General features: G+C 39.9%; 3 protein-coding genes across 3 annotated transcripts; all 3 read right to left on the bottom strand.

The window, feature by feature from the left end:
- Positions 1-1247: 1247 nt before the first annotated feature.
- LOC306764965 (ATP-dependent RNA helicase DHX58-like) lies at positions 1248-4582 on the bottom strand (the record flags this gene model as incomplete). The annotated part of the gene is made up of 12 exons (XM_079252275.1): positions 4499-4582; positions 4093-4283; positions 3787-3991; positions 3514-3704; positions 3305-3418; positions 3076-3208; positions 2763-2948; positions 2397-2647; positions 1965-2276; positions 1703-1893; positions 1529-1628; positions 1248-1436 (listed from the first exon to the last, which is right to left on the bottom strand). Exons 2-12 carry the CDS (start codon positions 4267-4269, stop codon positions 1248-1250), a joined length of 2049 nt encoding a protein of 682 aa, XP_079108401.1. The 5' UTR covers positions 4270-4283; positions 4499-4582.
- A 6554-nt stretch (positions 4583-11136) lies between these two features.
- Positions 11137-14840, bottom strand: LOC306765629 (ATP-dependent RNA helicase DHX58-like; the record flags this gene model as incomplete). Its single annotated transcript, XM_079253112.1, has 12 exons — positions 14804-14840; positions 14398-14588; positions 14092-14296; positions 13819-14009; positions 13604-13717; positions 13325-13457; positions 12648-12833; positions 12280-12530; positions 11848-12159; positions 11568-11776; positions 11416-11509; positions 11137-11325 (listed from the first exon to the last, which is right to left on the bottom strand). The coding sequence occupies exons 2-12, from the start codon at positions 14572-14574 to the stop codon at positions 11137-11139; spliced, it is 2061 nt and encodes a 686-aa protein (XP_079109238.1). The 5' UTR covers positions 14575-14588; positions 14804-14840.
- A 3079-nt stretch (positions 14841-17919) lies between these two features.
- Positions 17920-25651, bottom strand: kat2a (K(lysine) acetyltransferase 2A; the record flags this gene model as incomplete). Its single annotated transcript, XM_079253638.1, has 18 exons — positions 17920-18507; positions 18595-18679; positions 18760-18823; positions 19781-19817; positions 19903-20017; positions 20103-20246; positions 20348-20458; positions 20631-20757; positions 20827-21035; positions 21389-21525; positions 22473-22577; positions 22895-23001; positions 23325-23516; positions 23616-23797; positions 23895-23984; positions 24081-24226; positions 25030-25153; positions 25427-25651. The coding sequence occupies 18 exons, from the start codon at positions 25649-25651 to the stop codon at positions 18314-18316; spliced, it is 2394 nt and encodes a 797-aa protein (XP_079109764.1). The 3' UTR covers positions 17920-18313.
- Positions 25652-26464: the final 813 nt, after the last annotated feature.

Below are 26464 nucleotides of genomic sequence, written 5' to 3'. Positions count from 1 at the left end.
GCAAGTATGATAAATCATATTCTCACTGCAGACTATTATAGAGTTAAATTATCCAAACTAAAACGCATTACTAGACAGTGACCCAGTGATGCAGAAACAGAGCTGCAGCAGTCAAAACATTTATTTTGCAATATTCAGGATGTCTTCTGCCGTGACATTTTTGCATTTTGCAGGCTTTCAGATTTTTTCCTACTTGTTCCCTCATTTCCTTTTCCCTTCATGAAATTTGACCGTCTTAACATTTTTAACTTAATTGTTTAAAAAAGAAGTACCTAAGCGCTTTGTTAAAATGCATAACAATATCATGTATTTGTCCTGATCTCCATGTTCATCGCACATCATTGGGGTTTGGAATCACTTTGGTTGCTTCAGGATCTATGGTCATCAATGGCTTGTTGTTCTCAGTTAAAGAATAATCATTAGAAACTTATATCCTGTTTTATCCGTTGCATTAGGTGGAGGTATTAAAAACAGATGCGCCATATGGCATGTTATTAGTTATCTACCACTGCCACCTGGTGGACAAAAAATGGAATTCAAGTAAGCTGCTAATCATGAGGAATGTTTAATAAAATTGCCTTTTTACGAGCTGTAGATTTAGATAATACATAGTGTAGACAAAGAGAAATATCACCACACAAATAGTTGATTATACAAAATCTACATTCAAATGATTTCTTAATTAAAAAGCATCTTAAAATGGCTACAAGAGAGTTCATGAGCAGTTATTCTATTCTATAGTCATTTAGCAGACGCATCATACCACGATAGGCAAGTTAGGGTTCAGTGTCTTGCCCAAGGACACTTTGGCACATAGTCAGGGGAAGCCTGGAATTGAACTCCCAACTTCCCAGTTACAAGCTGACTGCTCTTCCTCCTGAGTTATCTGAATGCTATAGCACATATTCATGATAGTTAAGGCTAATTTCACAGCAGACTTTATTTTCTGATTTGCCTTGGTGCTTTTCTTAAGATGAAGCTGAGGAAATGCATATCAAACATGTAAAGCAGCATGGACCTTGGGCATAAACAAAGCTGCCATGGTAACTTCAAGCAATATCAATGAGTCAAGGAATTAGACATGCTGTTATCTCACTGGCCCACCAGCACAAATAAGATTTAGCAGGAGTGTGTTTATATTAAAGTTGCTCCCAAAGAACACCAGTGGATGGACCTTATGAAACTGAAACTGACTGGAAAGAACAAAACATATATGAAGACAGAAACCAGTGCAGAGATTCTGCTTCTTAGTCAAATGCATCAGGGAGGTACTCTTGGTAGTACTCTTCAAAGCTGAAGTCCTCCACGGTGAATGGAACATCCTTCCATTTCTTCACTGTCATTCTGTCGTTTGGAGCCACCTGGATGGCAAAGTTCTTAATGGCGACATTTGGCAGGGTAACAATCTTTTTGTATTTCATCTCAAATCCCCAGTTCTGTGGATATACACAAAATGGACACTCAGATTCCAACATGAACATCACCAGCTGTTGGTACATAGAATCATGTAGCAGAGCGTCAACTGTACCTTGTCGCAGTTGCCATTGTTGCAGCTGATTGTTTGCCCAGGCTCCCAGTCCTCAAAATTCCTTGGCAGCACCACCTGTCCACCAACTTTGTAGTGTTGCCTTTGAATGCATACAAGCCATCAACACATGACAACACTTATCCAACAACTCTGTTGACAAAGAGACCAACTTACCGGAACCCTGGATTGATGTTGACATAGTGCATTTTGTCAAGAAGTTTAATGTCACTGCCAGAGGCCACTGTTTTAAAACAGTTTCGACACACAAGCTGGACATCGAAAGCAGCGCAGCAACTCCTCTTCTCTTTTTTGCGGATCTCTAAGACTTTGTTGGTGAGGATGGCCTGTGTTTGCAGCTCGTTTATCTGGAAATAAAGAAGAATTAATTAAAGGTACGCTAACCAATGAGTATAAAGGGTGCTTTGAATATCCTCACCTTACGCAGAAACTCTTGGTGGCTCATGCTTTGGACTTTCGCAATGGCTTTTCCTGTCAGCTCCTCCAGATATTCATTGATGTGCTCTCGACAGACCTCCCGTCCGCCTGCTTGAGCAACCACTGAATACTGGCTGTTCTTTGCTCGGGCACGACCACTGGCCTGCTGCTGGGCAATCTCATTTGTAAGCAGGCCATAGCGCACTACCAGGTTGCATTCAGGGATGTCAAGGCCTTCTTCAGCCACACTGGTGGAGATCAGGAGGTTTAGTGTTCCCCGGCGGAAGTTACGGATTGTGTCTGCCTGCTCATGCTATGACAAAATATAAAGATAAAGGCATGTAAAGATTAAAGGAAGAGACAAATGGCTGCATGGGAGTGATAACTTAGTGGAAATAACTTAATGTGAATGGTGGACATTGTATCAACTCACCTGTGTCATGTGTGTGATGCCATTGCCAGCACCAGTAAGCATGGCTGCCTTGATGCCGGCTGCCTGCAAGGCTCCGTTTTTGAGGACCCAATCATTTAGAGAGTGAGTGCTTTTCCTGGTTCTACAAAAAAGGATTCCCCTCGACTGGAGTCCTGGACCAAACTGTTTCAGCAGAATGCTCTCAAGCATGGCCATCTTTGGGTTTTCAAATGTAGGATCCGTTGCAAGTCTCCTCAGCTCCATCTGGTTCTCTGTGTAAGAGAAACACTGACTGTCATCTTCCCACAAAGAATTAAAAAACATTATTGTAGACTAAGACATGGATCAAACTTTTTTATCTAATAATAAGAACTGGCAGATTCCCACCTTGGAAAAGCCCCAGCAGAAACCAGTCTGTTCCATCAATGGCTGTGCCAGACTTTAAATTGTAGTATTCCTCCAGGGAGCGATACGCATCCATCATTCGCAGAGTGTCATTGATGAGCAGGGCGTCATTGTACTGTCTCAGGTGGAGTGCACATTGTGCCAGCATTCTGTTGCTCTCTCTAACGCCTGGTTCAACACATACACAAATCATAACATTGTTTCGATTATGTGAATCGACGCCACCATGTGGTTAATATAGTCGCCATCTGATAAAACATTGGAAAAAAAACAAAGAAAAAGAAACAGTTCTTACCTTGCTGCTCCAGTACAACCACATCTGCCTCATAATCCTGTGTGCCACACTCTCTCAGCCTGACATCTTTTGGAAGGTCCATGTATCCATGGATCAGCTCCATCATCCACTTCAGATGATCTCCAAATGGATCCTAATAGTGTGTTAGCATTGCCATGTAATTATGAAAACCTCTTGAAATTTTACAAATGATGCATTTTTTGTATTAAAAACAGAAACAGCTGCCTACCGCAGGCCTTTTCTCTACAATGTCAAAGGTCTTGATGGGTTTGGGTGTGTTTTCCTTCAGTTCAGGGGCATAGTTTTTAGTTGAGACAATAGCCGAGTCCAAGTTCGCACAAATCTAATTGGACATAAAAATAACAATCAAGACAATGCAGAGTTGTGACAGTAGATAGTGTGATGAAACTAAAATCACAAACAGAAGTATAAACTTGCCTCCAGGACATGGTCCACAGCAGATTCAAGTATCTTTGCACCGCCTGTTCCTGGTGAGGCTGTGAGACCCAGGATCTGTGGTAATGGTCTTTCTCCTTTCAGCTTTTTCTCCACGTAGCATCTCATGATTTTGTTGTAAACCGACTCTTTGTGGGTGTGGTGACACTCATCGATTATCAGTAGAGTAATATCTGAACAGAACCGGGAAGTTTTATTGGTCTGTTGGCCTCGCCCCAAACAAAGTCAGGAATGTTCAAAATGACTTTTACTCACCTGAGAGCTCAACATGTTTTGATTCCTCCTCATTAATCAGAGCATTATACAAGATCTGTGCTGTGCAGATGATCACATCTTTGCTATTCACCACTATCCCAAAGAAATCCTTCTCCTCACACTCTCCACTGACCTTCCCAATGTTATAAGAACCACCCAGGTGAGGCTCAAACTCTTTGCTGTAATGCTGGTCGACAAGGTGAACCTTCAGTAAAGAAAACTCTACTCAGTCAACCCTCTTACTGGTTAGAAAAAAATAACAGTAATTGTTACCTTCATTTTATAATTTCTTGTGTTTCTGTTCACCTTGTTTACTAGGACCACCACTTTAGCGCGTGCTTTGGTCTCCAGGTGTCTTTTGGCCACATACACTGCAGCTCGAGTCTTCCCACCGCCGGTTGGAAGCCAGATAATTATGTTTTCTCCCTTCAGCGCCCTTTCAACCACTTCTTCCTGGTATGCATACAGCCCAAAATCTGCCATCCTGTACCTTTAAGCTGTTTAGTAATAACATCATGTATTAAACAGGATAAACAGACATTAATTTGTACACAGCAGCTGTAAGCATCAGCTTGACCAAACAGAACAGCTATCATAGAGAAGGCTGCTGAAATAAAACAGACAAGCATTCTGTAAGAAATGTTTGTAGGGTGAATGAGCAGTTTCATGTTATGTTTGTGTTTTAGAAAGGAAACAAGTCCTTTAAACTTACCAGTCAATTGTCACACAGATCAGCTGGACTTTCCTCCTCCTCTAACATTGCCCAGAACAAGCAGTGGGCTTTTAAACTGTGTTTTGATCCGATGTGTGACGTTAAAACTGGAAAATGAAAGTAAAGTCATCTGATCTCAGAAATGTGGCCCTGCTGAGGGAGTGTCTAGACATGCAACACTGAGCTTTCAGTTTGCAGTGACAAGGGAAACATGAACGCTCACCCTATAAAAGGTCTTTAATGTTGTCCACTAATTTATTGATGAAATCCCATCTATTTATTAATCCAAAAGCAATATTTTTTACATTTTTGGCTTGAAGGCTAAATGCTTTGGGCAGATGCAAATACTTACAGAGTTTTTGCATCTGCCCCAGTTTGGCCCTTCCTTTTCTCAGGTTTCATTCGGGAAAATGAAACTTACAGCCAGGCCAAAAAATCTCCTCTACTGTGTAGAAATAATGCATTGCTTTACTTTTTTTTTGGGGGGGGGGGGGGCAGCATTGCAGCATGTGACACCAACAGACTGAACAAACTGATCAGGAAGGCTGGTTTGGGGGGGGGGTGTGTTTGTGGTTGGGTGGGTGCTGGGGGCAAGGGGGGTGTTGTTTTGGGAGACTTTGTGAATGTCACCTTGCACTCTGTTGTTACTCTTTTAACTAGCCCATGACTGTGGATGAAAACTAACTTACTCCTCTGTAAGAAGTATATACACTGCTCAAAAACAATAAAGGGAACACCTAAACAACACAATGTAACTCCAAGTCAACCACACTTCTGTGAAATGGAACTGACTGACAATCAATTTCACATGCTGTTATGTAAATGGAATTGACAAAAGTTTGAAATTAAAGGCAATTGGCAAGACACTCCCAATAAAGGAGCGGTTCTGCAGGTGGGGACCACAGACCACATTTCAGTTCCAATGCTTTATGGCAGAATTTTGGTCACTTTTGAATGCTGGCCGTGTTTTCACTCTAGTGGTAGCATGAGACGGAGTCTACAGCCCACACAAGTGGCTCAGGTAGTGCAGCTCATCCAGGATGGCACATCAATGCGAGCTGTGGCAAGAAGGTTTGCTGTGTCTGTCAGTGTAATGCCCAGAGCATGGAGGCGCTACCAGCAGACAGGACAGTACTTCAGGAGATGTGGGGGAGACTGTAGGAGGGCAACCCAGCAGCAGGACCGCTACCTCCTCCTTTGTGCAAGGAGGAGCACTGCCAGAGCCCTGCAAAATGAGCTCCAGCAGGCCACAAATGTGCATGTGTCTGCTCAAACAGTCAGAAACAGACTCCATGAGTGTGGTATGAGGGCCCGACGTCCACAGGTGGGGGTTGTGCTTACAGCCCAGCACCTTGCAGGACTTTTGGCATTTGACAGAGATTGGCAAATTCGCCACTGGCACCCTGTGCTCTTCACAGAGGAAAGCAGGTTTACACTGAGCACATGTGACAGACATGACAGAGTCTGGAGACACTGTGGAGAACGTTCTGCTGCCTGCAACATCCTCCAGCATGACCAGTTTGGCCGTGGGTCAGTAATGGTGTGGGGTGGCATTTCTTTGGAGGGCGCACAGACCTCCATGTGCTCGCCAGAAGTAGCCTGACTGCCATTAGGTACCGAGATGAGATCCTCAGACCTCTTGTGGGACCATATGCTGGTGCGGTTGACCCTGGGTTCATTCTATGCAAGACTATGCTAGATCTCATGTGGCTGGAGTGTGTCAGCAGTTCCTGCAACACGAAGGCATTGATGTTATGGACTGGCCTGCCCATTTCCCAGACCTGAATCCATTTGAGCACATCTGGGACATCATGTCTCGCTCTATCCACCAACGGCAAGTTGCACCACAGACTATGCAGGAGTTGGCGGATGCTTTAGTTCAGATCTGGGAGGAGATCCCTCAGGAGAACTTCCGCCGCCTCATCAGGAGTATGCCCAGGCATTGTAGTGAGGTCATACAGGCACGCCAAGGCCAAACATACCACTGAGCCTCATTTTGACTTCTTAAAAGGACATTACATCAAAGTTGGATCAGCCTGTAGTATGTTTTTCCACTTTAATTTTAAGTATAACTCCAAATCCAGACCTCCATGGGTTGATACATTTGATTTTCATTGATAATTTTTGTGTGATTTTGTTATCAGCACATTAAACTATGGAAAGAACAAAGTAATTATTAAAAATATTTCATTCATTCAGATCTACAAATGTTACTTTAGTTAATACATACATATGTGTATATATATATATATATATATATATATATATATATATATATATATATATATATATATATATATATATATATATATATATATATATATATATACACATATATACATATATAATATATATAATATATACAGTGCACATTTATTAAGTAAATTTGGGATTTTTAGCAGAGCTTTTGGAATTAAAGAATGAACTCAGATAAATCTGTGAAATTAGTTTATTATTTAACACACTAACACATAAACAACAATGTTTGTACACATGTAATGTTAAAAATCTGAATTTAGCCTTATTCCATGAGAGAAGCTGATTTGAGGCATGTTGGTACCTTGTCACAGTGGTGAATCACCAAAAACTACTTTCCTCCTCATTTATGAAGATTCTGACAGTTTTCTAGTTTTGAAGGATAGTTGCAAGATGACCTATGTAGTATATCAAACAACCAATTAGGGGTTGTTTGATATATCTGGGCGTCAAGGCTCCAAAAGTTTAAGAACGACAAGAACGGGCAGATGATAAAAGTCAAACTGAATTGAAAGTCCAGTGCAGGGAGAATGGTGTGAATTCATCGCTTTCACACTATTGTTTTCCTGTTTTTCTCTTCTGGCACTTAACTCCTTTTTAACTATTTGTGCCACCTCAGCCATTCAAATATTAATCTCTTCGGTACATTTAAGAGAATTATGCTATGACTTTTGTTATGACAAACTTTTGTAGTTTTTAAAATATTTAGTGTTTTGTAAAAGTAACTTGTGATTGGATGACAAGCCTTCAAACCAAATGTGGATTGGACACTAAAAATAATTCAGCTCAGCCATTGGTCAGTTTTTGCATAATGAGCTGCAAAGTGCTTCAACAGGGTTTAGAAGTCTGCATCAGTTTCCAGTGTCCGGTACATTGCATCCCTATTAATACTGACAACTTTAACTCTGTTGCTTGCTTGACAGAGTTTCACCACAGCTGTGTACAAATAGAAGTGTTATTAAATGTATCTCTACTGTGTACTGCTTAAACACTAACAAGTTTTACATAAATTCATGGTGGAGCTTTACTTTAATTAAAGCTGTGTCTGCTCACAATGTGTCAAGTTAGATGATTGCTCCCAGCTGTGTTCTTTAACTAGCAGCTTTTATTTGTTACTTTCTAAATCAGCACAATCAGTATCAACTCAGACTTTTTGCAATTTTTCTTAAAAAGAAATGGGGGGGTAATCTTGTTACATCAGGTGTCCAAGGCCCAGGTTGTCATCCAGCACTGAACATTGAGCTATTTGATGTTCTACCGTCTGTTGCTATGAGGATTGTTCGAAGGTCTTTAAGTATCTCTAGCTATTAATTGGCTTCAGCTGTGTACATCACAAATCCTAAGTTGCACTCAAAGAAGGTGAAATATGCTCCAATAGGACAGTGCAAAATGCAACGTCATTACTGTTGGACAAATAAAAGACAGCAAAAATTTTACATGATTGTGTTAAATAATAACAACAACAAAACACAACATTTTACTACTGACTTTATATTTATAGTTTCATCTGAAACCAATTATCAAGTCAAACTTTTTTTAGCTGGTTCAGCCAGTTTCTTAGTGTCCAGTACATTGCGGTCCTGACCCCATTTTCTTTTCTGAAAAACTTTGGTACACTACTCCCTTTCACTTTTTATGGCACTTTATTCATTCAAATATCAAACTCTGCTGCTCATTTGAGAGAAATGTGCTATGGCTTTTGGTCTTTCCATCTTTTCATTTTTGTCATTTATTCAGATTTTTGTTAAACATTCAATTCAGTCTTGTGATTGTATCAAACAGATATTCTGCTCAGCCATTGGTCAGTTTTTGCAAAATATTAAGCTTTACATATATTCATGGTGGAACTTTACTTTTTATTGAAGCTGCTTCCATTCACACTGTGTCAAATTACTTGACTTCACACATTTCTCCCAGCTGTATGGTCTGTTTTGGAAAGTGGCCTTTCTGTGTGGAGTCTACAGCCCACACAAGTCTGTTTGCCCAAACGTCTGTTTGTTACTAACTAAATCAGCATGGTTAGTATCAGCTAAGACTTTTTGTAATTTATTTTAAATAAAAGGGTCTGTTATATCAAGTCAGCTCATTCATTCATTTTCCTAACTGCTTTATCCAATTCAGGGTTGCGGGTCTTTGGGCAAAAGGCAAGGCACACCCTGGACAGCTTGCCAGTCCATCACAGGGCCACACAGAGACAAACAACCACTCACACACCTGTGACCTGCATCCAAAGACATGCAGGTCTTTGGATGGTGGGAGGAAGCCAGAGTACCCAGAGAGTACCCACACATACATGGGGAGAACATGCAAACTCCATCACAGAAATGCCACACCTTGCCAAAGCCAAGGATTGAACCAGCAACTTTCTTGCTGTGAGGCCACAGTGCTAACCACCATGCCACCGTGCAGCCCCAAGTCAGCTCAGTACCTCTTAATACCAATAACCCCCGGCTGCAGCCTGGAGAATGAGGTGGAGCTGGATATTGGGCAGGGTTAGACATCCAGTGGGCGTGATTGAATGTCAAATGGATGCGGTTGGATGTCCAATGAGCGGAGATGGATGTCAAATGGTTGTGGGGTTAGGGTTAGAGTTAGGATTGGGGTTAATCCAATCGACAAGTTGAGCATTTAAATCGACCCCGCCTCATTCTCCAGGCTGCAGCCATGATCCTCTACTTAATAGTACCTATCAAAAGCACCAAAAATGAAAAGTGCTCCCTTATATCGGCATTAGATGGAACTCTAGAAATGAAAAGAAACTGCGTGCTTTTCAGTCTATGGTGTCAATGGCAAAAAAGAAAGTTATCGCTACTGCTAGGGTGCTGTTAAGTCTTCTGGTGATGTAGTAACTTAATGAAAGGATCTGGTACTGCATCATGTAAAATAGCAATGCTTCTTCTCCTAATGGTTACACTTATGCTCAGAAAACCATGGTTTCAAACTTCTATGTCTGTTGTGCTACTTCACCCAAGAATGGCCTTCATGCTGGATGTTGTAGGTTCAAGAAATTATTCCTCGCTCTCTCTGCAGTTTTCATCACTTCAAATTTCTTTTCTTTGGATTTCTTTTATACTTTATCAGATTGGAAAGAATGCTGCACATCTGCTAGCTGCCACAATGTGCTGACACTTATTTCAGTGACATCTTCAGCTTTTTTACATTAATTTAATTCAATTCAATTTAGCTTTATTTGTATAGTGCCACTTCACAACAATATTGTCACAGGGCACTTTACATACACATCATTTCAAGTCAATTCATACATAGTCTATAATAGAAACCAACTGATTGCATCAAATCATGACTTCGATCCAATCCCCCATCCTGAGCATGCACGAGGCGACAGTGGGAAGGAAAAAACTCTTTTTTTAACAGGAAGAAAACCTCCAGCAGAACCCGGCTCAGGAAGGGCAGTCATCTGCTTTACATCAGTAATTACACATTATTGCATTCACACTTGCTGTTATGTAATAACAGTAAATTTTTCTAGTTTTATATTTTATTTTAATTTGGTTATAATTGGGAAAAGATGGCAGAGAAGAATAAAGCTATGATATGAAGATGAGGACAGACACAGGCTCTGTGGGCATCAACAACTTGCTACTCTCAGTTTAAGAAATGTGAGTTAAAGCTTTTATCCTCACTTTGTCCAGTACATTTATTAGGGTATCAAAAATAGATGAAAATACAAAGAAATATAGACAAATGCAGAAATATTCTCACCCGTTAACTTATTTCAGCTTCCAGTTTAGGTTGTAAACAATATAAATCCACAGAAATATCTTCACCAACAAAAAACAAATAGTTTGTACAAGTACATCTTTCCCAAAGTTGTTTTTTTTTTTTTTTTTTTTTTGTAACTTTTACTAAAAAGCATCTTAAAATGGCTAAAAGGGAATTTATGTGCTGTTATCTGGATGACGTGATGGATGCTCATGACAGTTGAAGGAAATTTTACAACAGAGATCACTTTCTGCTTTACTTAAGATGAAGCTGAGGAAATATGTATCAAATGTGCGCTGCAGTGGGGACCTTGGGCATAAACAAAACTGCCATGGTAACTTCAAGCATGACAGATGAGTCAAGGGCTTAAGCACGCAATCTCACCAGCCCACTAGCACAATTAAGGTCTACTGGGAATCGAGTGAATTTTCCACAAAATTATAATATACATACATATATATATATATATATATATATATATATATATATATATATATATATATATATATATATATATATATATATATATATATATATATATATATATATATATATATATATATATAAATCTTCATGTTTGAGGCGTTGACTTTAAAATTGTCATTAAAATACAAAATAAGGAGTTATGAAGACAGAAACCAGCACAGAGTTTCTGCTTCTCAGTCAAAGTCATCAGGGAGGTACTCTTGGTAGTACTCTTCAAAGCTGAAGTCCTCAACGGTGAATGGAACGTCCTTCCACTGCTTCACTGTCATATTCTTATTTGGAGGCACCTGGAGGGCAAAGTTCTTAATGCCTAGATTGGGCAGGATGACTAACTTTCTGTATTTGATCTCATGTCCCCACTTCTGTGAATTTACACAGAAATAACAATCAGAATTCAAAATGAACATTATCGGCTCTGTTGATACATATTATATTAAAAGTGCCCACTGTACCTTACTACAGTCAATACAGCTGATTGTACACCCAGGCTCCCAGTTCTCAAATCTCTTTGATATTGTCATCAGTTCACCAACTTTGTAGTGTTGCCTTTGAACACATAAAAGCCCTCGTTAGAAAAAACAGATATACTTTTTCAATATCTTACCGCCAAACAAGAACAACGCACTTAAAGTCTGAGTTGACGTTGATGTGCATGTCCCCAATAACTTTAATATCACTGCCAGAGGCAACTGCTTTTAAACAGCTTCGACATAGAAGCTGGATCTCAGAAGCAGCGTAGCGACTCCTCTTCTCTGCTCTCCGGTCCTCTAAGACTTTGTTGGTGAGGATGGCCTGTGTTTGCAGCTCATTTATCTGGAAATAAAGAAGAATTAATTAAAGGTACGCTAACCAATGAGTATAAAGGGTGCTTTGAATATCCTCACCTTACGCAGAAACTCTTGGTGGCTCATGCTTTGGACTTTCGCAATGGCTTTTCCTGTCAGCTCCTCCAGATATTCATTGATGTGCTCTCGACGGACCTCCCGTCCGCCTGCTTGAGCAACCACTGAATACTGGCTGTTCTTTGCTCGGGCACGACCACTGGCCTGCTGCTGGGCAATCTCATTTGTAAGCAGGCCATAGCGCACTACCAGGTTGCATTCAGGGATGTCAAGGCCTTCTTCAGCCACACTGGTGGAGATCAGGAGGTTTAGTGTTCCCCGGCGGAAGTTACGGATTGTGTCTGCCTGCTCATGCTATGACAAAATATAAAGATAAAGGCATGTAAAGATTAAAGGAAGAGACAAATGGCTGTATGGGAGTGATAACTTAGTGGAAATAACTTAATGTGAATGGTGGACATTGTATCAACTCACCTGTGTCATGTGTGTGATACCATTGCCAGCACCAGTAAGCATGGCTGCCTTGATGCCGGCTGCCTGCAAGGCTCCGTTTTTGAGGACCCAATCATTTAGAGAGTGAGTGCTTTTCCTGGTTCTACAAAAAAGGATTCCCCTCGACTGGAGTCCTGGACCAAACTGTTTCAGCAGAATGCTCTCAAGCATGGCCATCTTTGGGTTTTCAAATGTAGGATCCGTTGCAAGTCTCCTCAGCTCCATCTGGTTCTCTGTGTAAGAGAAACACTGACTGTCATCTTCCCACAAAGAATTTTAAAAAAGCGTTTTTGTCGTATAAAACAGGGCTCAAACTCGTGCAGCTAATGATAGTACGGCAGGATTCCCACCTTGGAAAAGCCCCAGGAGAAAATTATCTGTTCCATTAATGGCTGTGCCAGACTTTGAATTGTAGTATTCCTCCAGGGAGTGATACGCATCCATCATTTGTAGAGTGTCATTAATGAGCAGGGCATCATTGTACTGTCTCAGGTGGAGTGCACATTGTGCCAGCATTCTGTTGCTCTCTCTAACGCCTGGTTCAACACATACACAAATCATAGACATTGTTTTCTTTAAATATTTGATTATTTATATTCAAACCATCTCTCAGAGACAAATATGTTCATCATCCCATCACAAAAGAACATCCTCAAAAAAAACGAGCAATAATGCGATTATGAATAAGATTTCTTTTTAAAGTTTGAACAAATCCTGTGAATACTCAGGAATCCTCTTACAAACATCAGCGGACATGTTTGAACAAAATCCACATTTGTTATGTCAGTTCTGTTGTTCTCTGTGCAATCAATAAGTTATGGTCTCCTTCTGGTAAGTAACCACATTCAGTCACTGTTTCCGGGAAGATCAGATGAGCTGGACATTCATGGAGTGATATTGCTTGCAGTCGTGGGAACAGACCTGCTGAAGGTTCTTTAATGCATCTACTACTACACTGAAGACGATGGAAGACCAGTAACATATAAATATACTTCAACTGTAGATAAACGGAGTACAAAGTTCTTACCTTGCTTCTCCAAGTTGACCACATCTGTCTCATATTCTTGGGTTCCAAACTCTTTTAGCTTGACATCTGTAGGAAGGTGCATGTGCTGATGGATTTGCGTCATCATCCGCTTCAGATGATCTCCAAATGGATCCTAACAGGAAAAGAATGTTTGCCTTGCGATATAATTATGACTGAGACAGCATCACTTTTCATAACTTGCATTTGAAAATAGCTATATTTTATAGAAGAAAAAAAAGCTGTATTTGTTGTAATAAAAACAAACAGACATTTACTTACTTCAGGTCTTTTGTTTACAATGTCAAAAGTCTTGTCGGGTTTATGTACCTTTTCCTTCAGCTCACTGACAGAGTTTTTAGTTGAAACGATAGCTGCGTCCAGGTTGGCACAAATCTAATAGAAGGAGGAAAAATAACAGTCAAGAAAAGACAGTGTGGTGGTACTAGTTGTTAGTAATAAAGAATGAATGATCCCAAACAGAAAACTAGACCAACCTCCAGGACATGGTCCACAGCAGATTCAAGTATCTCTGCACCGCCTGTTCCTGGTGAGGCTGTGAGACCCAGGATCTGTGGTAATGGTCTTTCTCCTTTCAGCTTTTTCTCCACGTAGCATCTCATGATTTTGTTGTAAACCGACTCTTTGTGGGTGTGGTGACACTCATCGATTATCAGTAGAGTAATATCTGAACAGAACCGGGAAGTTTTATTGGTCTGTTGGCCTCGCCCCAAACAAAGTCAGGAATGTTCAAAATGACTTTTACTCACCTGAGAGCTCAACATGTTTTGATTCCTCCTCATTAATCAGAGCATTATACAAGATCTGTGCTGTGCAGATGATCACATCTTTGCTATTCACCACTATCCCAAAGAAATCCTTCTCCTCACACTCTCCACTGACCTTCCCAATGTTATAAGAACCACCCAGGTGAGGCTCAAACTCTTTGCTGTAATGCTGGTCGACAAGGTGAACCTTCAGTAAAGAAAACTCTACTCAGTCAACCCTCTTACTGGTTAGAAAAAAATAACAGTAATTGTTACCTTCATTTTATAATTTCTTGTGTTTCTGTTCACCTTGTTTACTAGGACCACCACTTTAGCGCGTGCTTTGGTCTCCAGGTGTCTTTTGGCCACATACACTGCAGCTCGAGTCTTCCCACCGCCGGTTGGAAGCCAGATAATTATGTTTTCTCCCTTCAGCGCCCTTTCAACCACTTCTTCCTGGTATGCATACAGCCCAAAATCTGCCATCCTGTACCTTTAAGCTGTTTAGTAATAACATCATGTATTAAACAGGATAAACAGACATTAATTTGTACACAGCAGCTGTAAGCATCAGCTTGACCAAACAGAACAGCTATCATAGAGAAGGCTGCTGAAATAAAACAGACAAGCATTCTGTAAGAAATGTTTGTAGGGTGAATGAGCAGTTTCATGTTATGTTTGTGTTTTAGAAAGGAAACAAGTCCTTTAAACTTACCAGTCAACTGTCACACAGATCAGCTGGACTTTCCTCCTCCTCTAACATTGCCCAGAACAAGCAGTGGGCTTTTAAACTGTGTTTTGATCCGATGTGTGACGTTAAAACTGGAAAATGAAAGTAAAGTCATCTGATCTCAGAAATGTGGCCCTGCTGAGGGAGTGTCTAGACATGCAACACTGAGCTTTCAGTTTGCAGTGACAAGGGAAACATAAACACTCACCCTAAAAACAAAAACAAAAAAAATTACAATGCTTTGCCCACTGCTAAATTAATCAAATTTCTTATATGTATAAATCCTAGTTTTGTATTTTTTTACCTTTGTGGCTTAAAGGTCAGGTTTTTGTGTGTTAAAAACTCCTGGTGTATTTTTTTTTTTTTTTTTTAGTGTTTCCTGCTTAAGTCCTTTGTTTTCTCAGGCTTTTCCGTGGAAGACAAAACTTACAGCCATTTCCAAAACATCCCCATTACTGTGTGAAAGTTACGCAAATTATTCTGCCCCTGGTTTATTGAGTTACTTTTTAGTTTTGGGTTTGTTTCAGCTGGATTAGGAAGCAAATCTTAAAATGTAATATCAAAGGGTCACCTAACGTTTGAAGCTTTTGCAGTCAAAGAATATCCAAAGAAAACTATAAGCCTTGTATAAGACAGAGAAGGGTTTAGTGAATAATCACGTTATAACAAATTTTGTATCACGGGACTCAAGCTTCATTCAAAGATATAAAACCTTGCATATTAGGTTAACAAATGAGTCTAAACCAGGGCCTGAAATGCCACATAAATTAACTATAGATGATCCGATACAATCATTCCAATTCATTACAAAATGCAACTAAAACATAATTTCACGTTTTATTCCTGAACTATAGAATTTAACTTAAGCAATTTAAATAGAAAAAAAATCTATTCTTTCAACAGACTAGAAAAAAATGGAAAACAACCACAACCAGTGGAATTCATAATACAGCCATTTTCCAGATATAAGTGCATTCAATTGATGGTTATTTAAATCACTTTTTGAATTTTGGATCATTGTCATTGTCTCATTGACCTAATGATCAATTTAGATGGATGTATTGATACACCCCTACCCCTTACCTGGTGGTGCCAGTGAGAGCCATCATTCTGAAACTCAAAGTTGAGCAGGAAAAATAATTTCTAAAAGACACTTTTCCTCTAAATGTGTGAATAAGGATTTGTGTACAAAGCACGCGTAAGCCTTTTTTGAGAATTGATGCCCCTTCCGAGGGAACAGGAACTAGCATGTTGTCAAATGTTTGAAATTAACACGCAGAAAGGGAAATTTAAGTCAGTGAATGTAAGTAAATGAGAGAAAAAGTGAAAGAAATAAATGCATTATAAATGATCCACACACATACAAGGCTTAAGATGCAAAATGGGAGAAGACAATTAAGCAATGATGCAAATAATTCAGATATTGATGATAATAATGGTAATAGTGACATTAAGATAGTTGGTTTAATGAAACTGACATCAATAAGAAAAAAATCAGCTTATCAAGATCATTGGAGGCAGGCTCAATTAGCTGCAGTGGATGCCACTCTGATAAGGATACCCCAAACCACCCCACCTTCCTGTCTGTCTTAAGATAAGAGCAATGTATAAAAATAGGCCCAGTTTGCAGCCCCTGTCCGGCCGGCACCCAGAGACTCTTCCTCGGAGGACAGACTCAAAAGTTCACTCAGTTGTGCAACCAAGACTAAAATACAGCAGATTTTTATAATGTTCTGCTGCAGATCATTTGACTCAAACCAGGTTATTTATTAGTGTTGCTTTTATTCAGTCACAAATTCTGTGGTTGAGTTTACCTCTGACTGGCAAAGTGAGGGATTATTATCCTCAGTGCAACTGTTGATTGAATCAGTGTCTCAGGAGGCTGGAGATCATGCGTGTCTTAAAGAGAAGCAGCAGCCGGGGAAATAAAAACTGAACTTTACTGACAAACAGCTTTACAATAAATGGCATTTCTACTGAAACCTAACAGCTGGAATACTCAGACTGACCTTTTATAAAAAACCTGAAATGCAGCATGTGGATTTATGGTGGACTAAATTACTGACCCTGAATAATGTACAACTGGCACCACTTCAACAAGTCATAGCTTGTCACCATTCAAGTACAAAATAAAGATATTCACACACACAAAACGGTGTCAATCAAACATTCAACAAACTTGACAAATCAGGATTAGAAAATTACTCCTCTGAAACACATGATCACATTTCAGGAAGCACTTTGTTTGACACTGAACACACCAGTCATGTCCAACAAGTTTAGCTATTATTAAAAAAAGAATACAAATTATAAAGTGTTTGTCATGCATTAACATCCATTTCAGCTTGTGTACAGGTACGATGCCAAAAATCCAGATTGTAAACATGACTGGTCAGCTTCTGCCCACTGTCCTCATCTATCCGCTGAACATGGAACCGCTATGAAACCTGTGTCTGAATGAAACTCACTAAGACTTGTTATTACATGTAAAAGAGGTGACGATACTACAGAACTAATCAGTGTCAGCCCAAAGCTACCCTAAATGTGACTCAGCGTTAATGGTCTGGAATAAAACCTTGCCAGTGGAACGCTCCATGAAGAGTTTTAGATTTTCTTTTCTTTTTTTTGTATAAATAAGTACATTTTAAACAGAAAAAATATTCTTTTAAAGTTATTATTGGGAAGCTGTTTTGGCACAGAGGAGCTGGAAACATCTGACACCTATTCCATCACAAGCAGTGCTTCAAACTGCAGCCAGTGTCGACCAGTATGCATGATAGTCAGGTTTCATTCATTCTGTTTGGAGTAAATAATGTGACAAATGACAACATAAACAAAATTAAAATATCCTGTTTTCTCAATCAAAAGTTTAAAAAAAAAAAAAAAAAAAAAAAAAAAAAAAAAAAAAACCTTCCAAAAACAACAGAAAAAAAAACGCCTCACTTTTATGAGCAACCTCCCCCCCCCCGAAAAAAAAAATGTCAAAACAGTTTTCTTTCACCTCAAACTTGAACTCGTTTGTTAAACTAACTTCTCACCAAGTGAACCTGAACTTCTCAGCTCTCAAAAACACACTTGTCTTCAACATTTATCTTCACGTCCATAATTTTGGCTGGGATGTTCAAGTGTCTGTCAGAAACAGAAGGCAACATGGCTTTAGGTCCCGAGGTCCAGTTTCCTGCAGTGTAATTCTGTGTAAACTGACTCCTGACATGTTTTAAACCTCAAGAAAACCAACAGTAATAAACAATCACCATTAAAACTGATTAAGCTGGACCAATAGTTTTACAAATGAGAGGAAGAAACAGTTGTAGACCTTGGACCTTTAACTTTGGTACACTCAATGAAGCATTTCTAATGAAGAGTATTGGAAACAGAAAACGTCACAAGATAAAGTCAAGCAGATCTTTTTTTTTTGTTTCAAGGTTATTTGTGTAATATTAATTCAGAGGACAACTAACAACATTTTCTCCATCCTCTGCATCACCGCTCTGCTCATTTTTCAATCAAGCCTCCATCTTTCAGCTTGAAGTAGAAGAACTTCTCCAAGGTGTTGGCGCACTTGCAGTACTCGCTGTCTGGTGGGTTGTACTCGCGACAGTTGGTGATGATCCTCTGTAGATCCGCAATAAAAAGCTTCTTGGTCACATAATATCTATTCTTTAGTCTCTCTGTCATGGTCTTGAGGTCTGTATAGAAAATAATAATAAAAAACAAAAGGTGGAAGTGTGAAGAACTGGCGAAGCGGATGTTGCATCAAAGGGACGCTAACTCACCGATAGGAAAGCGGATGATCTCGTAGTAATCTGGAGCTTCAGATTTTTTAACTGGCTCCATGAAGGGCCATGCATCAGGATGAGTCTGTTGAAGAAGCACAACACAGTCTGGATTACTTAAAGTGTTCATTCTTCTTGTGCTCTACATTCGTGGGTGACCCTTACCTTTATCTGGGCCAGGAGGTTCTTTAGCATGTTGTACAGCACATCAGGATCCTTCACCTCTTTCCTGTAAATAATGTAAATGTTAAAAAACTGAAACAAATTTTAGGACTGTTAATGACCACAAACACAACTGTAGTCAGATGACAAAATGCTGAACATTGACGAATTAGTAGCAATAAATATTATTAGCTTGGCCAAGAACATTACTTCTTTCAGTGTAGAGAATTTGTTAAAATGCAGCAGAATAATTAATTGAAAAACTGCTTCTCTGAGGTCAGGAGGCCAGTATGCCAAGAGGGGGACATAACATTGTTATTAGCTATCAGACTTATTATCATACATCGACTCAGTAATGAGGGACAAATGAATAATTGCCATTTAATTAAAGAAGTCAGGCACTAATTTGAGTTTTCTCCTTTGATATGTGAACAACACTCATCTGAATCTGTAAACAGTGGAATGCAGTCAAAGAACCAGGTTAATTCCTGGAGAAGACAAAGATTTGTCACCTGCCACTCTTTAGCTAATAACTAGCTGTGCCACTTCTTCTTATTCCCTCCTTTTTCAAACCTGAGAAGCATTTCTTTTATTTAAATCAACAAATTGTTTTTTTTCCTGAATTTTTTTTTTTTGTTGTCATTAAATTTACAACGTAAAGAAAGACTGAAAGATTGCAACCCGTCAGAAGTTCAGCTTCTGTCAGAAAGGTTATTAACAGAACAATTGGCCCTTTTTGGATGCATACTACCTATATAATAGTTCCTCCATAAGGATAACTGTGTTGTTTTGAAGTCATATCTACAGAAAGAGGGATACCATGCATGCATACAACAAACTGAATCTGTGAACACATGCATGTGGTCTAAAAAAAAATGCTTATATATGTAGAATAAAAAATGTTTACATATTCTAGTTTTTTAGTGTTCAGCATACTGAATTAAAAAAGACTGACTTGAATCCCCATGCAGTTAATTCTGTAGCTGAAAAACCCACAAATGTGTCATGAGAAAAACGTGTTTACCCTTTGTCCTTGTTACTGGGTTTCCAGCCCGTCTCTCCTGGAAGGTTAAAAAGTCTCATCAGAGATACTGAAGTGCTGCCTTTATTTCAAATGTTCAATGTGTGTACACACAAAATACTTACTAATGCCTGGGATGCTCTCCACTGGGATCTGTCGCACGCCCTCTTTGAAGCAGGTGAGACCTGGGTAAACCTTTCTGATCTGACTCTGTTTCCTCTCAATCAGCTTTTTAATAATCTGTCACGTCAAAATCAGAATGATGTTTAATTAAAAGCATTACAAAGGAAAAGAAACAAGGACATTTCCCATCCTCATCATTTACCTCCTTCTGTCTCTTAATGATATGAGAAAGCTCAGTGTAAGGGATTCTTGGGTTCAGCTCGCACTCCATCAGGGTTGCTCCCTCGTAGTCTTTGATGTATCCCAGGTATCGGCTCTTTGGCACTTTGATGTCTTTGGAAAACCCCTGCAAACAGAGGGGGGGGGGGGGGGGGGGGGGGTGGTAACTTCTTTAAAGAAGGCAAAGGAGGTCAGAGGCACAGATAATGCACAGCTCATCTGCAGTACCTGCTTCTTGAAGTAGCCGATAGCGTACTCGTCAGCATAAGTGAGGAAATAAAGGATGTTGTGTTTGATGTGGTACTCCTTTAGGTGGTTCATGAGGTGGGTGCCATAGCCCTGGTATTGACGAGACCAAAAAGATGACAATTTGAAAAATGTTTTTATTTTTACAAAAGCAGCAAGTTCAGTCAGGCGGCCCACGGTTTATGTTATGATAAAAACAGAGGCACTCTTTAACAACGCTGAAGCAGACAGACTTAAAAACTTCGTATGGATGGCTGTGACGTACCTTAACTTGCTCGTTGGATGTGACGGCGCAGAAGACGATCTCTGTGAAGCCCTGAGTGGGAAACATCCTAAAACAGATGCCTCCAATGACGCGACCATCTTTAATAAGTGCTAGGGTTTTGTGCTTCCTGTGAAAATGAAAGATATCAGCACAAGGCGCAGGACACTCGACAGTCAAAGCGAATGCATTCGCTTACGGGTCAAACACCAGGCGTGTGATGTACTCTTTGGGCATACGAGGTAACTGATGAGAAAAGACATTCTGAAGGCCGACAAGCCACATCAGGATCTTCTTGTTGGACTTCTGAGAAAGTGAATTTCCAATGACGTGGAATTCGATGATGCCCCGTCTCTCCTCCAGCCTGGCAGTCTCATCGCGAGCAGCGTTAGGCGTCAGCAGATTAGTCTAGTGTCAGAAATAAACTGTCAGTGTTACTAATTAAAAGACGTGACCCAAGCCAATGCTGGCTTTGTTATTCTGAGGTGATTAGTGATATAAATATCACCTCTGTGTCATTCAGAGGTAATATTTGTGTCATTACAAGTTCCTTAGACCTTTATTTATACATGCTCAGTTTATTACCAAGAGCCACAGCACAATTATTCCCATTGGGCTAAATGTTCAGTCACAGCACAGCTACTGCAGAGCTTTTTGATGCAGGACAGAATACTGATAAAACATTCTCCCACTATTCTCAACAGTCAGATGCTATTTTAGGTAGATATATTTATTTTTAAACCAGACTAAAACAGACTAACCTCTGGTCCAAGCATGGCGGCAGGGTCAGTGATCGTCATCATGACTTCATTGACCAGTTCCATCGGAATATCTCCCATCACACGGATCCGCTTGGCATCCTCGAGTGTCAACGCTTCTGGAAGTTTACGCTTTTCGCCTGAACAAACAGGAAAATTTTTCACGTTTACGTTTATGAATGGAGCTGGATTAAACCAGTAGAAATGTCATATATGCTATATTTCAATTCTTCTATTCTATTCTACAGTCATTTAGCAGACGCTTTTATCCAAAGTGACTTACATATGACTGAGAACAACACAAGCACAAAATCAAACAGTAGAGGACAACGTAGGAAGATGCTGGTGGACTGTCCACTTGGATGCAGATCCTTGCATGAAGTGCTACAGGCTTTTTTTGTGTTTTGTTTTGTTTTTTGTTTTGTTTACTCCCTTTCCACCATATAATGTCACCTATGTTACAATACAAAGAATTAATATCATAACATTTGTTGCAAAGAACTGGGCTAAGTTCTCCAACTTTCCAAAAATATAGCTATACTAAGTGTTGAAGTGCTCCTTGAAGTGCTGAGTTTTCAGCTTGCTCTTATAAGTAGACAGGGACTCTGCAGAACGGACAGATGCATCAATGATTGATGCAATGGAAAAGATTGTAAAAAGTGTTCTTTAGTAAAGTAATAAGTAAATAAATGTTCTGATCAAACACCCATGTCTATAGTTTGTCTATAATCAATTCAATATGGTAACATAAATCTCACTCATTGCGATTATTTTTCCAATATTTAATTGTCAACTTGTTTTTTCTAATTATGACAGCCGTAGAAGTTAAATGGATTATTGCTTGTTCAAGAATAATTTTTGCATTTCTAAATTTCAATGAGCACATTTGCTTCCCTGCTTAGGCTGGTGTCCCCACGACCCGACCCCGGATAAGCAGCCAAAAATGGATGGATGAAAGGATGGCCAGTCATTTAAAGTATATAATTGCAAGTCTTGTGAGTGCTTTACACACTCCTCCACCAAACAGCTCACAACATATGACACAATGCCTTGCTAAAGATGAGGAACCAGAGGAGGCAATGCGGACCTGTGCCGGGCTCCACACCCCCAGTTTCCACGGCACCCAGAGAAGAGCTGCTGATCAGACACTTGGGCAGTGCAGGGGAGCCAGACGCTGAAGCAGGGCTGATCACTGCAATGACAATGCGCTTCAGATAACAACTGTACAACTGTACACAACTGTAAAAACAGCAAAAACAAGATGTGTCCACTATCAACTCTTAGGTCTATATAATAATAACAAACCAAGGCCGTTCCATAAACTGTAAATACTCATCAATACTTGACTTTAATCTGGATATTCTGCCTCCATTACACATTCAGAAGTAGTAAAGAACTATTTGGCTCACATTCTTATACATTTTTTTTAACTTTCATTTAATTTTTTTTTTTGTTTTTAACTTGTATGATGTATCCTGGCATAATGTATTTTAGTGCAACCGGCCTCACCTGTCTGATGTCCCAGCTGTGTCCCGTCAGAAGCAGGCATGGTGAAATCTGCCTCCCATATAGGTGAGTTCTCACCATAGATTTCCTCCTCCAGCATTGATAAGAACCTGAAAAAAACACATAAATGTAACAAACATTCTCCAAAAAAACCAAAATGAATACTTAAGACTGATTAGCCTTTTTCCCATTTCGATCTGGAAGACTGTAATCACATCCCCTACAACAAAGTCCGTTCATGACAGGGCATCAATAGAGATGCAGGGATGATCACAGTCAGATCCATGTCCCATCAACTCCACCCTGCTATGAGCAAACAGCTTGATACAAGTAGGTCCAAACTGAGCCAGCTTAATTCCCATCTAGAGCCCACTCTATCTGCTAACCATCAGGCCGTTATAATAAAATTTAATTTTACAAGTTGAGCTCTTACTTGGGAAAGTGTGTGAGGATAAGCGTCCGTTTTTCTGGCAGCAGCTTATCCTTCTCCACTCTGAACTTCTCCAGGAGCTGACGCCGTGTAACGGTAAAGATGGACTTGAGTAAATTTCGGCCAAACACCTGAGTGGTCTCATAGCGTGGCAGACTGTCGTTACTCTGTGGGACGTGGCAGTAGCATAACCACCTGGCAGTTATAGGGAGAAACATTGCTGTTATCTCAGAACACAGAAATCTAACCTGCATGTACCTGCTTAAAAAAAAAAAAACCCACGCACACACACACCTGGTGTAGTCCACCTTGTATGCAGTTCCATCATCTTTCTGGGTACGCTGACGGTACTGTGTTGGTGTCTCAAGCTTCCAGTAATTTAGACATAAAAGAAACATCTTTGATAGTTCAAACATGGTCTGCCTCTCCTTTGGAGCAAGGTGGCTAAATTTATATTGAACAAAATTTAAAACCCCCTGCAGGAAAGGAGACAAAATTAGAAAAATTGTTCAAAAACATTTGTGGTGAGAAGCTTGGATGCTGCTTGACACTGGGAATAATTTCCACGTTCACCTGCTCAATGTTGGGCTTTTCAAATGGTGGACTTTCAAGGGACCCCTCTACGACTGGCTGGGTCATCTGCAGGATGCATTTTCTCAGCAACTTAAGGAAAAAGGAGAGAAACAAAACACAAGATCACATTTCCCTGGCTCACAAAACGTAATTATCACAATGAGTCAAGATGGAACTTTTACCCACCTTAAAAAGGTAGAAGTACACTTGTTTAGTATCTGTGTCCTCCTCTTTGTGTACAGACATAAAAAGGTTCTCCACATCAACCACCATCCCCAACAGCCGGTTAATCTCATCCTCAGACACATTTTCAAGATGAGACACATGATCAGCTGTAAACAAAGCACCGAAGCTAAGTAGGAACAACAGGTGGAAACAACATTTTTCATATTTTATATATGATGAGCATCAGATATACAAACAAAACATTAATTCAGTTTGTTTACTCGTAATTTCTGCTAAATACTTCTTGAAAAATATGTTATTCTAATCAAATAAAGGCATTTAGACGCTCATGTACAATTTGCAAACATTTCTACCAGTCTACTGACTGTAGCTCAGTTGTACTTCACTGAATTCATTTGGCATTATTGGGAAAAAAAAAAATCTACATCCAATCTCACAACTGTGGACATCTGAGTGGGAACCAATAATTGCGGTAGGGAAACACCATTGTGTTTGGGAACAGATGGGATGAAGATACAAACAAATTTCTAAAGAATTTCAAATGCCCACAACCACAGTTGCTTCAACATTTAACAGATGATAAAAGAAATGTATTCCATTACAGGAACTCATCCTGAAAATGGATGATTCTGAGTGAGCTCAAGATCTCTTGACAGAAAACTATATATACACACCTTTACAATAAGACCCAACCATTGCTATTTATTCCCAAAACCCCCTCCTAAAATGGGCTTCTTTACAGCTATCTTCCCTTAATACCTTATTAATTACAAATACCCCTCCTGTTTTTACACTGTTACGAATCAAATCACTGCATCCACATGTGTGTCCAACACATAGCATGCAGATGGGTGTAAATTAGAAACTTAATAAGACGTATACCAGGCATTGTTTTGCTGTTCTGAGAGGGGTAGGGTGAATATATATGTGGAAGTTAGTTAGTTTGTACCCAGGGCATGTCCACAGCTGCGGCAGGGCTCGCTCAGGCTGGCTGCTTGCTGTTGCAGGTCCATACGAGTTGCTGATGGAGGATTCGGGTTTTTCCATCCATTGCACTTACATGTGTCATTAGCCTAAGGGTTAACATAACACAAATGAGCAACGTAAACAGCAACTACTCTGTGATTTTTGTGTGAATCAGTGGCTTTTCAATGAAGCTAACTGAGGAGATGTGCATCTTACACATTTGTGAGAAGTAATCTTTGAACTTACGAGTTAGCTAGCTACAAAAGTTAATAACCACGTCAGGTTATGTATTATTAGTTTGTGTTTGTAACAGCTACTAATGTTATTTCTGTCTGAAGAGTGCTTTGTTGTTGTTAACTTTGGCTAGCTTTGTTAGCTACCTTGCATGCGGAGAAAACGCCAAGTTTCTCAAGCTTTTTCGCCCGTGGGAAAGCTCGGACTTGAGCTTTCTTCTGGCTTGCACGTTGTTGCTGACTAAGTCCTGGTCTGACCGGGTCGCTATTCCCTGGCCCGGAGCCTGTCGCAGCGGAACCAGCCCCCACTGACCCACCCGACTGGGCTTGTAGAAGCCGGGGTTGTAAGGCCTTTGCCGCCGGGTCCGACATATCCACGCTGCTGCTACTGACTTCCTCCGCTGCCGTTTTGCTCATGTGCTGCGTTCAAGGACTGCCAGAAAAACGGATTTAAGACTTACTAGCGTGAAATTGCAGGTAGCGGAAGATCTGCCGCGTCAAAATGTGGTCAAAACAGACTAAAACACAATTTATAATTTTAATCTGGAAGTAAATTACGTTGAACAACAAATCAAATTATAGAACACTTGCTTTAATGTCCAAATTAAGGCCACCACTATAAAACACACGCCCCAAGTTGCTATTCTTGTGGTAACCGTTTCCATGGTTTCAGTTGCAAGGCGAGCGTTATAATATTGATAGCTCGCTGACCTCTAGTGGCTTAACACGGTAACTGTAAAAATTGTCGTTTTTCTTTTCTTTCCTCCTTCCCCCTTCCCTTCTCTGTTTGTCCAGCAGGGGTGTCTAAAGTCGGTCCTCGAGGGCCGCCGCTCCCCTGCAGATTCCCTGCTGCACCATACCCGGCTCAAAGTGGCCATGCAGAGGCGCATGACTTGATCGGGGCCCAAAAAGATGTACAAACCATATAAGAAAATCATTAAACTTTCATTAAAAATACTTTTTTCAAAAGCTGTAATAAAATATAGCAATAATATAAACTGATAAACCATTTATATTAAAATAACCTAGTTAGACGTATGCACTGTGATTTCACTCTTTAAAGGGTACTCAATAAAATACCTTCAAATTAGAAATTTTAATGTAAAATTGTCCTGGTATGAACCAAGACCTCCATTCTGTTGTTACATTAACACACAAAAAAAGTTTTATGCTAAATATGAAAGG

This window comes from Telmatherina bonti (genome assembly GCF_933228915.1).
Source record: "Telmatherina bonti genome assembly, chromosome: 14".
NCBI classification, from domain to species: Eukaryota; Metazoa; Chordata; class Actinopteri; order Atheriniformes; family Telmatherinidae; genus Telmatherina; species Telmatherina bonti.
This window is presented reverse-complemented; position numbering and strand designations above follow the sequence as displayed.